The sequence below is a fragment of the Nicotiana tabacum genome, chromosome 4 (assembly GCF_000715075.1).
Source record: "Nicotiana tabacum cultivar K326 chromosome 4, ASM71507v2, whole genome shotgun sequence".
NCBI classification, from domain to species: Eukaryota; Viridiplantae; Streptophyta; class Magnoliopsida; order Solanales; family Solanaceae; genus Nicotiana; species Nicotiana tabacum.
The window spans coordinates 65,075,912-65,091,139 of NC_134083.1; the positions used below are offsets into that span (position 1 = coordinate 65,075,912).

A 15,228-nucleotide genomic window follows, 5' to 3' on the forward strand; every position below is an offset into this window, starting at 1 on the left:
GTTGCTAATCCGTCGCTAAATGAGATTAGCGACGAATTTTTCTGTTTAGCTATAGAATTTGTCCGTCGCTAAAACCTGATTTTTTAGTAGTGTGAGTTTTAAGAAGTTGCTCCAATGGCACTTCTTGTCTCCACTTGATCTTTTCTTCATGGGCCTGTAAAGAACCCTCCAATTGCTCTACCATCATAGAGTCTAAATCTTTAGACTCCTCAATAGCACACACCACAAAATCAAATTTAGGTGTTAAAGTGCGAAGGATCTTTTCTACCACACGGACATCTTTTATGTCCTCCCCATATCTTCTTAATAGATTTACAACAGCCTTCACTTTTGAACAATAATCCGAAATGCATTCGCATTCTTTCATTTTTAAAACTTCAAAATCAGCCCTTAGAGTTTGAAGTTTTACCTTCCTCACCTTGTCAACTCCTTGAAGAGAATTTTGTAAAATCCCCCAAGCTTCCTTTGAGGTGGTAGCATCTGCCACCTTCTCAAACATGGCATCATCCAAACATTGGTGGATGAGCGTGAGGGCATGTTGATCCTTCTTCCTCGTCTTTGCCAAGACCTCTTTTTCATTTAGTTTGTTAGTCTTTTGTACGTCAATTGGTGATTTTGAAAGTGAATTAAAATATCAGCATTAATATTTGCATTTAGTTTGTAGGTTCAAATATGATCAACAGTTATGATCACAGCTTGCTAACATCAATGACCAAAATTTTAGAAGATGACTTTGTGTGAAATTTTAATAAATTAATTAGAGGATCAGAATTGCAACGTCAATTTTTGGGCCAAAATTTATATGTTTCAGTCACTTTTATATTTCTATTAATTAAGCTATACTAAAATGACTTTTATGTTACAGAAAGAAAGAAAACTGATTTTTGTGTTACAAAGTTTAATTTGAATAAATTTACCCTCCATTTGGAAAAGTTACTCGTTTTGTTTCACAACACAAACTGTTACAAAGTTTAACTTGATGACCCTTGATAAAATTTACCCTCCAATTATCAATGAATTTTGTCACAATTTTAGTTTCCGTACAAAGTTTTAGGTTTGTGTACGATACAACATGAATACACATGCAAGCATATACACTACACATATATCCATATTCACATAAAGATGCTCATTATTTTCTTTATACGTAGAACAGTATAAGAGCATATTGTTTTTATACAACTTTTGAGCAGGTTAGGCTATACACAACACAACTTTCTTAGTCCTATGTTAGAAACTTACACACAACAAACAATCCAAAAGCCAATCCTTCCAAATTGAGTAGCAATTAAGCAGAAAGAAAAAAGAAAAAGAAACAGTATTAAAAAACCACACATCTGTCCTCGTTTTGTCGCACGTAACAAACCCAAACATCACCAATTAAAGCTGATAGCCTCAAAATGCAGGTTTTCTGCCAAGCCAGAAGCACATATTTTGGCAACTTCATGTCTCATGCTCTGTGGCCCGCAAACTACAACTCCAACATCTGATGCTTTGCAATCAAAAAGTATTCCTGCATGTCACGCAATTCAAATAATTAGTTCCTTTCATAACAATTATTTCAAGAAGATTGGTGTGTGTGAGCGCTAAGGGCGGAGCTAGAGCCGACAAAGGGTGGTGAGTTGAACATCTTTTGTCGGAAAAAATTATACTATGTATACTAGTTAAATATTACTAGTATTACTTTTTATACATATATATTAAATTGTAAAATTTTAGCGAAATTTCTGAATGAGTGAACTAACAAGAATTAGTAAACTCACTTTTTAGATCAGGCCTTGCACCATAATGCACCTTAGTGGCTTGAACAAGAGACTGGTGGGGAAGACTTTCCAGTTCCCTTTCTGTACCACATAATAAACCTGCAGGTGAACTTGTAGGGGTAGGTAGTTCCACATTCTGAATTTGTTTCCCTTCAGCTTCATTGTCCCTTTTTTGCCACATAAAAATGATGCTGGTGGCAATAAAAACGGAGGCACAAACCAAGAACATGTCCCAAATGATTTTAGCACTGTAGTGATAGAGCCTGCCATCGCGCTCAATTGGGTATATGGAGTAACGTGTGACAATGCCTAACAAAAGGAGAAACATGATAAAAGAGGACGAAATTATCGCGCCGAGCCATAGCCAACTTCTTGGGCCAAGGGCTGCAGAAATGGCGGAGTCATTTGGATTATGTTTGAACACTATTGTCTGGATGAGTTGCTTGGGATGGGCACTTTCAATGTTATGTTCTTGTCCATTTTCTCTAGTAATATAAGCTTCGATTTGCAAATCTAATTTGGAAATATCAGCAGGAGTGGTGGAGAGAGGAAGCAAGAGGTCTAGCATTGTGAGATCAGCTGTGTCCTTGAAAGCTGAAATTAGGATCAGCTTTGGTACTTTGGTGTTGGGTTGTGTGCTTCTGTAAATGAGCTCTCGGATTATGGAAATCATGGGAGTAATTCCGCTTCCTCCACTGACCATCACTAGGCACTCTCGACTGCAATGCCACATTGTTTTCGTTAAAATCGTTGTAATAATGCATCACTAATGAATTATGAATGTAATTTACATACAACGATAATGCAAAGAACTTTTATAGTATCAGTGTTTTTACTTTATTGTAGAAGGTAGCACGTACATTATTTTTCCAGTTTAATAATCCTACTTATAATTATGGACGATTTACTTTAGTTATTTTTTAGATGACCTAGTGAAAACATTAGAAGTGTATAGAAGCTAAACTGATAATAAATTACAAGAGAAATAATTTAACTCTCAAATTTACATCAAGTTGAGCAACAACTACTAAGATTATGTGTTCAACGAGCAAATATTTGAATATAAATCAAGAGCAGTTTGATTATATGATATACTCTCTTTTTTTATCTATTCCAAAAAGAATGAAATATTTATGTATTCAACTTTAAACTTTTCGTTTTACCCTTAATAATAACATGATTTTATGAGGGCAAAATGTTTATGACATGGTTTAGACTATGAGTTTCAAAAATATGTTTTTCTTTTTAAATTATGTGTCCAATCAAATATCTTTTTATAAAGTGGGACAGAGGGAGTAATATTTAGACAAAGAGAAATGTTTCTTTTTAAAGATCAAAGTATCAAAGCGCGCAGATCTTTAGCAAATGTTGGTTGGTATTTTATACTAGACAAAAGTTTTCGCATGCTATCTCAAGTAAACATATAAGTAAAACGTATGAATAAAAGAAAAAAATATAAAAACACGAATGCATTAGTGAAAAATAAGAAGAAGGAAAGGTCTCGAGGTAATTAACATGGATGATTGCATTTTAAATTAAGTACCTTTAATTAATGTAAACTACATGAAGATCCCATGATTTTCCATGTCAACATTAGAGGAGAGAGAACTGTAATTATTCTTTTACTTTCTCCTTATTGAGGGGCATTTTTGGCCCTTGTTTGTTTAATTTATATATACCGATAATGTAAAGAACTTCTATAATATCGTTTTTTTTTACTTTTTTTTTTTAATGTCATATCTTATTTTTCAGCTTAATAATCCTGCTTATTATGGATGATTGCATTTAGTTATTTTTTTAGAGGACCTAGTGAAAAAATTAGAAGTGTATAGAAGCTAAACTGATCATGAATTACAAGAGATCTGTAGAAACAACTTCACTTTCAAACTCACATCAAGTCGAGCAACAACTACTAAGATGATGTGTTCAGCGAGCAGATTTTGAACATAAATCAAGAGTAGTTTGATTATATGATACACTTTCCTTTTTAGCTTATCCCAAAAAAAAACAAAATATACGTATTCAAGTTTAAACTTTTCGTTTTACCCTTAATAGTATAATTTTATAGGGGAAAAAATGTTTATGACATGGTTTAAACTACAAGTTTCAAAAGTATTTTTTTTTTAAATTCTTTGTTCAATCAAATATTTGTTCATGAGGTGGGACGGAGGGAGTATATATTTAGACAAAGAGAACTGTTCCCCTTTAAAGATCAAAAAGCCAAAGCGCGCAGATCATTAGCAAATGTCATGGTTGGTACTTTATACTAGACAAAAGTTTTCGCATGATATCTCAAGTAATAATTTAAGTAAAACGTATGAATAAAAGAAACAAATATAAAAACACGAATGCATGGTGAAAAATAAGAACAAGGTCTTGAGGTAAAATCACCTAACTAATTAACATGGATGATTATATATATATATATATATATATATATATATATATATATATATATATATATATATATATATATATATATATATATATATATATATATATATATATAGGTTTCCGCCTTGGTACTTACCTTAAGAAATGAGATGATGAAGGTCCATAGGGTCCCTCTGTTGAGATTTGAAGATGATCCGGAGAAGAAGAAAGTTGTTTTTCTAACTTTTGACTCCAACTTCCCATGCATTTAATGACAACACTGAGTTTATCTGCCTCCAAATTACTGTTAGAAATTACAGTAAATGGATGCCACTGCAACTTGGATACGCTTGGCACATTTACAAACAAGATGCTTGTAGGGTTGTACGTCAATGCTGTAAAGTGAAAATAAGTACGTACATCCATTAATATACTACTATACTAGCTTCTTTAACATCTTGAAAAGGTAACTAATTAACATGCTTAGGTAAGTGCAAAGATTATATTCACCTGGATTTTTGGAAAAGGTGAGTTCAATAGCTCTACAAGGTAAAAGACGTGCAAAAATTAATCGAGCCCTTCGTTTAGACTGTAAGAATCTCAAGTATCGGTCGATCACAAAGAGAAAAATTCCAGGGATGATCATGCATGTATAGGCAGCACCAACATGCAATAGGTAGAAGAAGATGTAGAGAGTATAGAGCTGATGTGTGTAGAAGAATACTTCAAACATCTTTCTCCTGATCTTGTACAAACTAGTACACCACATTGCTATTGCAACCAAGGCAGCAATTTCTCCAGCCACATTGGATACGTAGGTACTGCTCCATTCTAACATCTGCAAAAAAATTGTATTTAGTTGTAGGACTAATTAAAGACAGAGGCGAATCCAAAATCTAGTTAGCCTTGGTGGACTCAAACTTAGTGATCGTATTATTTAATATGTATACATTTTGTATTTTGTTTACATATATATATATACATAACATAGTTCGAACTAAAAGCAATAAGATAGTTATCGAACTGAAAGTAATAAGTTCAGGTGAATCTACAGATTTCACCCTAAAGTCATTTGTCAGTAAACTTATCGTCCAAAGATATATACCCTCCGTTACATATGTTTGAACCTTTTCGGAGTACGAGGATCAAATTGACTAATTTTTTGTGTGAATTCGGCTATAACTTCTTTAAGTTATTGAAATAAAATTTACATATTTAAAAACTACAGTACTATAATAAGTCACAGAAATTAACAATTCAAAATATTTAAAAACTATTTACAATAAACATGGTAAAAAAAAACGTGTTTGACTCCCTAAATAGGAGTGATAAGTTCATTCTTTTTGAAATAGAGAGAGCAATAACTAAGAGCTCCAAATACTAAAAGAATATTGTCGAGGATATATGTCAACAAACCTCTATCATTTGATGAGACATGGCATAGTATATGACGAAGCCAACACTATGGAGAATGGCAAGAGCCATTGAGGCATGACCAAGCCAGATATGATACTTAACGCTTGATTCTGAGGTTAGCCCAACCAGCGGCAAAATTGAAGACAATCGGGTCACAGGGAAAAACAAAAACGCATAGCAAATATTCCCAAGGTAGCCAAGCCTTAAAGATACACTTCGAAACTTTGCCATCCACCTGCAAATTACCCAAAATACCGATCCATTGATAAGAAGAGGCGGATCGATGTTGTAATATTAGTTCAACTGAATTCAACAATTTTTACGCGGAACATAGATATATATTTACATATCAACAATAGGATTCAACTGTTTAATTTTAAGAAGTAGAAAAACCTACACTTTCTCTCCAGCGTTGTGCATATGGAGATGACCAAAGCTGATATAGACGTAGTTTGATAAAGACCAAACTAGAAGGGCGATAAACATAACAGCAAAGGCAAGCTCAACGGCGTTCACAATTCCCAGAGGAGCCATCGCAAGCACAGGCCGTTTCCATGAACGAAAATATTGCCCCTTATTGCTATTACTACTGCAAAAATTCACCAACCAGTCACAAAATTATAACATGCCGAGAATATATAATTATGTTATCTTTTTGTTCCTTCAACGTGATAAATATTAATGGCTGAGAACGAGAAGATGAAATTAAGTAATTAACTAATTACCTCTGATCAGAACTTGACTTGCTGTAAAGATGAAGATAGATGCAGCTCAGAGCAGCTATCAACATTATAGGAAATGTAAATAAAAGAAGATTTATCCCTGCAGTAAAGAAGTGTCAATTAGGTTTAGGGCAAAGGTCCAAATATGCTCCTGAACTTTAGGAAATGGTTCAGATTTGGCGTTATATTTACTTGGAAAAACGGGAAGAAATTAAACTAAGCTAATTTAATTAATCACTACCTTGTTCTCTGAAATATGTGGAGTTGAGCTTGATTTTGAGCTGGGGAGTCCATGAATCTTTGTAAGTCTTTGTAGGTAACATTATCCAGATGAAGAGCCATCCAACAAAAACCAATAGCAAAACAATTTTCCACACGAATCTGCTTCCCATCTTTGCCTAAATTGTGATCGTTTCTTGAATTGAATTACTACTATCTTGATCGTTGTTGCATATACATATGCATGCGATGAGATTGGCTTATAAAAGATGTTGTAGCGTTTACTTTTTGTCATTGATGTTAGCTACTAATTCCCTTGCGTAGACTTCTCAAGTACTGGAACTATCTCAGTTTTTTTAATCGAGATTTTTTTAGGTCTTTAGCAGTTTATTAAATGCGCCTACAAGATTTATTTGCCTTTCAATAAACTGGAAGAGTCACTTTACCTCTTTTGCCGATCAAGGTAAAAAAAGATTTTAAGTTATATGTATTGTGTCAATTTGAGACATATTTATACCATTAGGTCATCTTTATCTGTTGGAATACTTACCCGCATTTTGAAGAGATTTATCGGTAGATATCCTTAAAGTAACGTGATAGTATAAAAATTTCTTTACACCGACCTACGATATACATAAGTTATATTCAAGAAAATTATACTCATTTTGTCTCAATTTATATGAAGGAACGAATGTGAAAGGAACTTAATTTTCAGTGTGAATTTACACGTATAGATTCTTAAAGTTTATTAAAAAAAATTATATATTTTAAAATAACAAAAATTTATTATAAGTCAACTAGTTAACAAGTACTAGCAATAACTTGGAATGATGAGGGATAAGTTGACCACAGGCATAGCAAATAGGAATGGATGCATCGATTCAAAAGATAATTTAATTAAAAGATTTCCTTTTATTTAAAGAAATTGGATGAATGAAAAATTCCAAGTTCAGATGGTACTAGCACTGCAAGTACAGTTGACTAACTAGACATAGAGTTGCAGTACACAAATCATGTAGTACGTTCAAGGGTTGGCAATCTGATGGATTTCATTTTAAGTACTACTGGATATATAAACTATATATATGATTTTTCTTTGTAATTGTTTAAACAGGTATCGTGGGCGAATTTCTTTTCGTAAAAAGAAAAAATAGCAAATGCATAATACATTTAAGAATGCGAATAGAAAGTGTTTCAGTATTGAATTGAGTGAATCGTAAAAACTTGAACGATAATAATACTCTTTGTTACATAGTATTTATTCTAAATCTGTAACATGCCACCTTACATTCTTTTTCCAAACACGGAAAAAATTTTGTTTGTGGGTGTACGTATTCTAACCCTTTTCTCTCGAAACTATGATTATTTTATGTTTGTCCCGTCTAAAAGTTTAATCATTTGGAAAGGAGGCACACTGGTTACATATTTTAGGTTTGCAAAGAAATATACATGATAAACTTTACGTAAAGTATACAAGAAATTGAAGCTGGAGAAAGAACAGTATTCATTGACAGAATTAAGGAGGTAAGAGAAGGAGAAAAAAGGCAACTGATTAACTGATCACATGTCGACACTACATTGCTCGACGTTGTCTAAAGTTAAGAACTGACTGTAGGTAAAGTAAATTGAATCCCTAAATTTACCAGGATTTTAAGAACAGATAAATTGGGTGCAAGTTGCACCGTGCAACTAAGCATAGATGAAATAATCAAGGTACACAAAGCTGATCCAAATACCATTATTATAGTTATCAAGCTCGATATGTCAAAGGCTTATGACAAGCTCAGCTGGAACTTTCTCTCAGCAGTTCTAAGAAGATTGGGGTTTGCAGAAGGGATTATTGAACTGATTCACAGATTATTATCCAATAATTGGTACTCTATTTTAATTAATGGAACCAGAAATGGTTTCTTTGGCTCTTCTAGGGGACTAAAGCAAGGGGATCATTTATCACCTGCTTTATTTATTCTAGCTGTTGAAGCGTTGTCTAAAGCCTTGAATCAACTTCACGAGAATGAAAGATTCACAAGGTTTACTATGAATCCTAGAGGGCCTAAGATCAATCATTTAAGCTATGCTGACGACTTAGTGCTCTTTACTTCAGGGAACAAAAAGTCAGTAAAGCTCATCTTGAATGTGCTTAATGAGTACCGGGAGGCGTCTGGTCAGGAAATCAACAAAGAGAAAAGCTTCTTCTTGACGCATAAAAATTGTGATAGGAGAATCAACGGAAGGATAAGGAACTGGACGAGGTACAAACAAGCAGAATTTCCATTTACGTACCTGGGCTATCCAATTTATGTGGGAAGGAAGAAAGTGTGTTACTTCTCAAGCTTAGCAACCAAAGTTCTACACAAAACAGGGGGTTGGCAGGGAAAATTCCTTTCCATGGGGGAAAAGCTCTTATTATAAATCATGTTTTGTAATCTCAAACTTTCTATCTATTAGCTGCCATAGTTTCACCCAAGACCATAATAAGGCAAATTGAAATGTATTTATCTAATTTCTTCTGGGGTCAGAATGAAGGGAAGAACAAATATCACTGGAGCTCTTAGGGTAACATGAGCTATCCTTACTCAGAGGAAGGTGTAGGCTTCAAAGATTGCAAGATATATGTAGCTCATTTGAAGCAAAGAGATGGTGGAGGTTCACAAGTGAAGATAATCTATGGACCAAATTTCTGCTGGCCAAGTATTGTCCTAGATCTAACCCTATATCTAAAATTCAAAATACCAAAGACTCTAGTATTTGGAGAACCCTACCACAAATTAGAGAAAAAATAGAGCACAAACATTATGTGGTTGGTAAATGAGGGCAACATGCTGTTCTGGTGGGACAACTGGTCCAACCTAGGCCCCATACATCAACTATGTAACTCTAGCAATAAGCCTGGCAATAGAAAAGTTTGTGACTTCATCCGAAATAGTACATGGAACTCAGACCTCCTCGAAAGCACTGTACCACAATATTTTGTTGATAATATTTTAAAAGTGGAGATTGGAGACACTCAATGTAAAGACAAGGCTATCTAGATTCTAAATCCTCATGGGACCTTCTCCTATGCCAGTGCTTTCCAAGTCTTAAGGCAGAAACATGAACCAACTCCATTCTTAACTAATGTTTGGTGTAATGTAGTTCCTTTTAAGATCTCCTTTCTCTGTTGGAGAATGATGAAGAGAAAGCTATCTCTGGATGACACGGTCCACCTTTTTGTCTTCAACACAGTCTCTCGATGCACTTGCTGTAGAATCCCAAGGCAGGAAACTCACAATCATGTCTTCACGTCAGGAGAATGCGCTCTCAAGGTTTGGAACCTCATTTCCAAACCTCTCGGTATTCATGTCAGAGGTATGAGTATTATGAATATTATTAAGCAATGGTGGAATAGACCTGCCACAAACATCGTACACAAAATTCTCCTCCTGATCACCCCTACAATCACCTGCTGGGAATTGTGGAAAGCAAGGTGCGCTAAAAAGTATGGCAGCAAGTCCACCAATGTTGCTAGAATCTGCCAACAAATTTTATTCCAGGTCAAAATTGCGATGGGAAAAAGGTTCAGCCAGATGGATTGGGGTTGGAGCTGGCACACGGTTTGCGACATTTCAGAACCCTACAAGCCATGTCTCAGATGTAAGATGGTCAAATGGCTCAGACCAGAGGAGAATACCTGGAAACTAAATACGGATGGAAGTTATATGGCAGTACAAGGGAGAGCAGGAGCAGGCGGCGTTGTTAGGAAGAGAAATGGTCATTTGGTAATGGCATTTGCAACTCCAATACAATTCTCAACTAACAACTTCTCAGAAGCACAGGCTGCTCTTCAGGGAATATTGTGGTGTTGCCAACAAGGTTTTGCGGGGTTGATCCTAGAACTTGATTCAATGCTAGTAGTTAACATGATTCTTGGCACAACTAATATTCCCTGGAGACTACAAAGGGATATTGGTAAAATCCAGGAGAAAGTCACACAACATGGAATCAAAGTACAACATTGCTATAGGGAAGGAAATCATGTGGCAGATTCCTTGGCCAAATATGCAACAACTTTGGATGATGAATGCATGTACTACCATGAAGCTAACCTCCCTAGTGAAGCTAGAGGAGCAATAAGGATGGATAGAATGCAAATTCCCTCTTTCAGAATTAAAACTACTAAACACTCAGGGTGATACTTTGATCCACCTTAGGATGATGCTTTCACACATGGAGGTATGATGGTGTTATCGTCTTAAGCTATACAACCTCCATGTTGCATAGTGCCTTGGGAACAAAGTTATTGTTACGTCATACAAGTGCCCCAGTGCACACCATCTTTAAGTTTCGACATCAGCACGGTATCAAGGTTTCTACTTAATGTTCAAGACAATTTTTGCTACTTCTGTACCAAATCTTGCGGAGGTTTTGGTTTATGCCCCCTCCTTGTATTTTTAATATACATGTTAGGGGATTAAAAAAAAAAAAAAAAAATCAAACAAGCCCGTCAATTTGCGTCGCCATTCAACTAGTTGTTATAGGACCTCTAAGACAGTGGCAGATCTAGAGTACCGCGTATGGGTTTACGGGAACCCAGCAGAGGCAGAGCCAAAATTTAAACCTTTTGGGTTCGAAATTGTAATATTTTTAAGTTATTGGATTTTAAATTAACAAGTTGTACGTATTCAATGGATTTCTTGAGACAAATACATAGTTTGAACAAAAGCTATTGGGTTCGGCCGAACCCGCGTCCCGCACTCTGCCTCCGCCCCTGGAACCCAGTTACTTTTGCTTAGATCCTTTTTATATATTAAGAAGTTTACTAAAAATTTATAAATATTTGATTGTGAATCCCGTTATTATTGTAAATTTACTTGAAGTTGATGTAGAAACTCATAATTTTTAAATTCTGAATCCGCCACTTCTCTAAGACCATATTAGCTGGTAAAAGCAACATTATTATCCTTCAGAACAAATAGTTTATCCCAACTCTAGGATCCGAAGACAGTTACCTGAAGGACATGAGCAACCTCAGCTTAAAAATACTACTCTTGTTATGACATTAATTCCAAATACTCTTGAGGGCACCCATAACAGCTGCGGGTACCTATTTCCAGAACCGAATTAATTAATTAGCAGCCCCCGAAATATTTGTACTAGTTTGATTTAACCTGATGAAAAAGAAATAGTTTTAAAATCTTCTTCTTTTAAAATAGAATAGAGCTTGTGTAAGATGAAACAATGTCCATAAACTGTAATGAAGAAAAAAAGATTTGGGAGGTTGTCATGGACTACGAATTGTAAAATGGAACAAATAAATCTTTTATAGTAAACTTGGATTGAGGCATTGTTATTGTTTTTTATGTGCAAAAGTATATATAGTAGTACAAAATTGCCAATGAAAAATTACAGGAGGAATATAACTCCTATGATAATGCCACAGGAGTGTTGATATTTGCAATATAGACAAATTTCTGTAGCAAAATGTTTAAGCAGAAAGTGGCTCCCTGAGGTTGTATCTTAGCTTCTGGGAGAAAAAGTCAACAATTAGTATATTACTACGTATCTATCAATGTCACGACGAACTAGACAGCTAAATAGAGGTGGAGATGGACAAAAACAGAGGTTCCGGATCAAGATTTTATGACACAATAAATCGCCCTTGATGCCAAGTTTGTTAATGGGTTGGTGCAATGTCACGATCCGAAATTCCCACCTTCGGAATCGTGATAGCGCCTAACATTTCACTTACTAGGCAAGCCAACGTTAGAATAATATTAGTCATTTTAGAATATTTTTTTTAAAATTAATTAATAACAAAGGAACAAATGCGGAAATAAAGTCTGAAATAAAGTGAATAATCCATAATACTAGCGATGTCTGAATACCATCCCAGAATTTGTGTCACAAGTGCACGAGCTTCTACAATAATACAAATAAGGGTCTGAATAAAATAAGTTGTCTGAAAGAATGCACACGACTAAAATAAAGTAGAAGGGGATTTCAGAACTGCGAACGCCGTGCAACCATACCTCAAGTCTCCACTAGTAGCTGAATCTGAGTACAATCTACAGTACGCCGTTGGGATCAACTCCAGAATCTGCACAAGAAATGTAGAGTGTAGTATGAGTACAACCGACCTCATGTACTTTGTAAGTGTTGAGCCTAACCTCGACGAAATAGTGACGAGGCTAAGGCAAGTCACTTACATTAACTTGTACGCAATAATAGTAATAACAACAATAATAGAAATAAAATAAGTAACTCATTTCAACAGTTGAAGCCAACTCGGCAGTCATAACCAACTATTATTTCAATCAATTTTCGTTGCGGCGTGCAACTCGTTCCAACAATATAATTCGTCAATAAATTCCCCTTTGCGGCGTGCAACCCGTTCCAACCATATAATTTAACAACTCTTAAATATAATAAAAATACTCCAATAAATATCACATTTAGTAAAAAATTATTAGGCAAGAATGCACACAATATTTATAAATTATTTAGGAACAAGTAATGACAAGTAGCAATTAATTATGGAAATCAGGGAGAAAATAGGCAATTTAATTTTTAATATACTAAATGTTAAGTAGCAATTAAGTCACATAAGTTAAATAAACATGTAACAATTATAGCATGGATTCAAGGCATAATATTAAGCAAGGAATATGAGAGAAACAATCAATATAATAATTAATTCATATCTTAAATTAATTTATGATTTCAAATAATTATGCAAACAATTAATCTGACGACATATAGACACTTGTCACCTCGCCTATAAGTCGTTCACATGAATTTCATATAACAAATCATTCAAGGGTTCTATTCCCTCAAGTCAAGGTTAATCATGACACTTACCTCACTTCGCAACCAAATTCAAGATTCCAATAAGCCCTTGCCTCACGAATTAGTGTCTGAACACCTCAAATATAGTCATAAACAATTCAATATACTCAATACAAATCGTAGGAATTAATTTCATATGAATTTACTAATTTTTTGGATTAAAATCCGAAATTCATTTTAAAATCGATAGTGGGACCCATGTCTTGAATCCCGAAAAAACTCACAAAATCTAAACACACGTTCCGATATGAGTTCAACCATATAAAAATTATCAAATTCCGACATCGGATTGACCTTCAAATCTTCATTTTATATTTTTGGAAGATTTTATAAAAATATTATTTTTCTTCCATAAATTCACGGATTCATGATGTAAATGAGTATGGAATCATGAAATATAATCAATATAGGATAAGTAACACTTACCCCAATATTTTTTCGTGAATATCGCCCAAAAATCGCCTTATCCGAGCTCAAAATCGTGAATAATGAAATAATAGGGTGAAATCTCATTTCCATAACTTAAGTTCTATTGCCCAGTCATTTACCCTATGCAATCGCGGCCAAACTCCCGCGATCGTGAAGCAAAAAAAAATTTCAGCATTTTTTTACTCTATGCGATCGTGGCCATTCTCCCGCGATCGCGAGGAATAAATTTTTCCAACAGCCTTCTCCAACTCTTTCGGACAGCCTCTAGTATAATGGTCATAACTTTTCGAAAGGTCATCCGCGATTGGGAAGCACTGTCAATTTCTCCCATTTTACTCATCGCGATCGCGGACAATTACCCGCTATCGCATAGCACACTGCTGTAGCCAAAAACCAACAGCTAAAAATGGCCTAGAAATGGTCTGAAACCACCCCGAAACTCACTCGAGCCCGTCAGGACCCCATCCGAATATTCCAACAAGTTTCGAAAGATAATACGGACTTACTCGGGTTTTCAAATCACGTCAAACAACATCAAAATTATAATTCACACCTCGATTCAGACTTATGAGTTTCAAACTTTTTAATTTACAAAACTTGTGCCGAAACATGTTAAATGAATCCGGAATGACTTCAAATTTGAACTTTGAAAATTTTTAGCCTTTATATTTCTAGTTTTTCGTTAAATGGCGATAATTTGAGTTAGGGACCTACGAATTCAATTCTGGGCATACACCCAAGTTCCAAATCACGATACATACCTATCGGAACTGTCAGAACACTGATCCGGGTCGGTTCGCTCAAAATACTGACCAAAGTCAACCCAATTGAGTTTTAAAGCTCTATTTTATATTTTAATCAATTTTTCACATAAAAATATTCTGAAAAATTATACGGACTGCGCACGCAAGTCGAGGAATAATGAATAGTGTTATTTGAGGTCTCAGAACACAGAAATAATTTATTCAATTTAAAGATGACTTATCGGGTCATCACATGCAATCACTTCCCTAAGACACAACAACACCTATTGAGTTTTGTTCTTAGTAATGTCTAACAACCCCCTAATCTAGATTTTTAAAAAAATAGTTTGATTTTGCCAAAAGACAATTCTTGAGTATTGGGTCTTCTATCTAAGGACCAACTACACACGTCTCAAACGTAAAAATTGCATTGGGTGCCCTATTTGGTCGCCCCCATTTAACCTATACCCATTTGTTAATTTTTTTAAAACTTGTACCCATTGTTTAAACTACTTCAGACATTTTCTCCTCTTTCTTCTTCTTCTTCTTCTTCTTCTTCTTCTTCTTCTTCTTCTTCTTCGGATAACAATAATTTTATATGGTGTTCGTGAACATATGTTAAGGTAGTTTATGATGTTTTACAGTGATGAGCTGTTATGGTGCTTTATTTTTTACTATTACTTAGGGTTTCTTCTTTTTCTTAATTGCAAAATGGGTTCGTTAGATTTATTGTTGTTT

At 34.7% G+C, this 15,228-nt stretch overlaps 1 protein-coding gene across 1 annotated transcript; it reads right to left on the reverse strand.

The window, feature by feature from the left end:
* Positions 1 to 1,114: 1,114 nt before the first annotated feature.
* Positions 1,115 to 6,922, reverse strand: LOC107810976 (ferric reduction oxidase 4-like). The gene is made up of 8 exons (XM_075251959.1): positions 6,516 to 6,922; positions 6,278 to 6,374; positions 5,950 to 6,141; positions 5,553 to 5,787; positions 4,647 to 4,974; positions 4,294 to 4,531; positions 1,764 to 2,482; positions 1,115 to 1,513 (listed from the first exon to the last, which is right to left on the reverse strand). Exons 1-8 carry the CDS (start codon positions 6,664 to 6,666, stop codon positions 1,374 to 1,376), a joined length of 2,100 nt encoding a protein of 699 aa, XP_075108060.1. The 5' UTR covers positions 6,667 to 6,922; the 3' UTR covers positions 1,115 to 1,373.
* Positions 6,923 to 15,228: the final 8,306 nt, after the last annotated feature.

Coding starts and splice junctions, on each gene's coding strand:
- LOC107810976 (XM_075251959.1), bottom strand. CDS start 6,666: ATGGGAAGCAGATTCGTGTGGAAAATTGTTTTGCTATTGGTTTTTGTT. Junction 5,788..5,949: donor CACAACGCTGGAGAGAAAGT/GTAGGTTTTTCT, acceptor GGTAATTTGCAG/GTGGATGGCAAAGTTTCGAA. Junction 1,514..1,763: donor TGCAAGGCCTGATCTAAAAA/GTGAGTTTACTA, acceptor CGTGACATGCAG/GAATACTTTTTGATTGCAAA.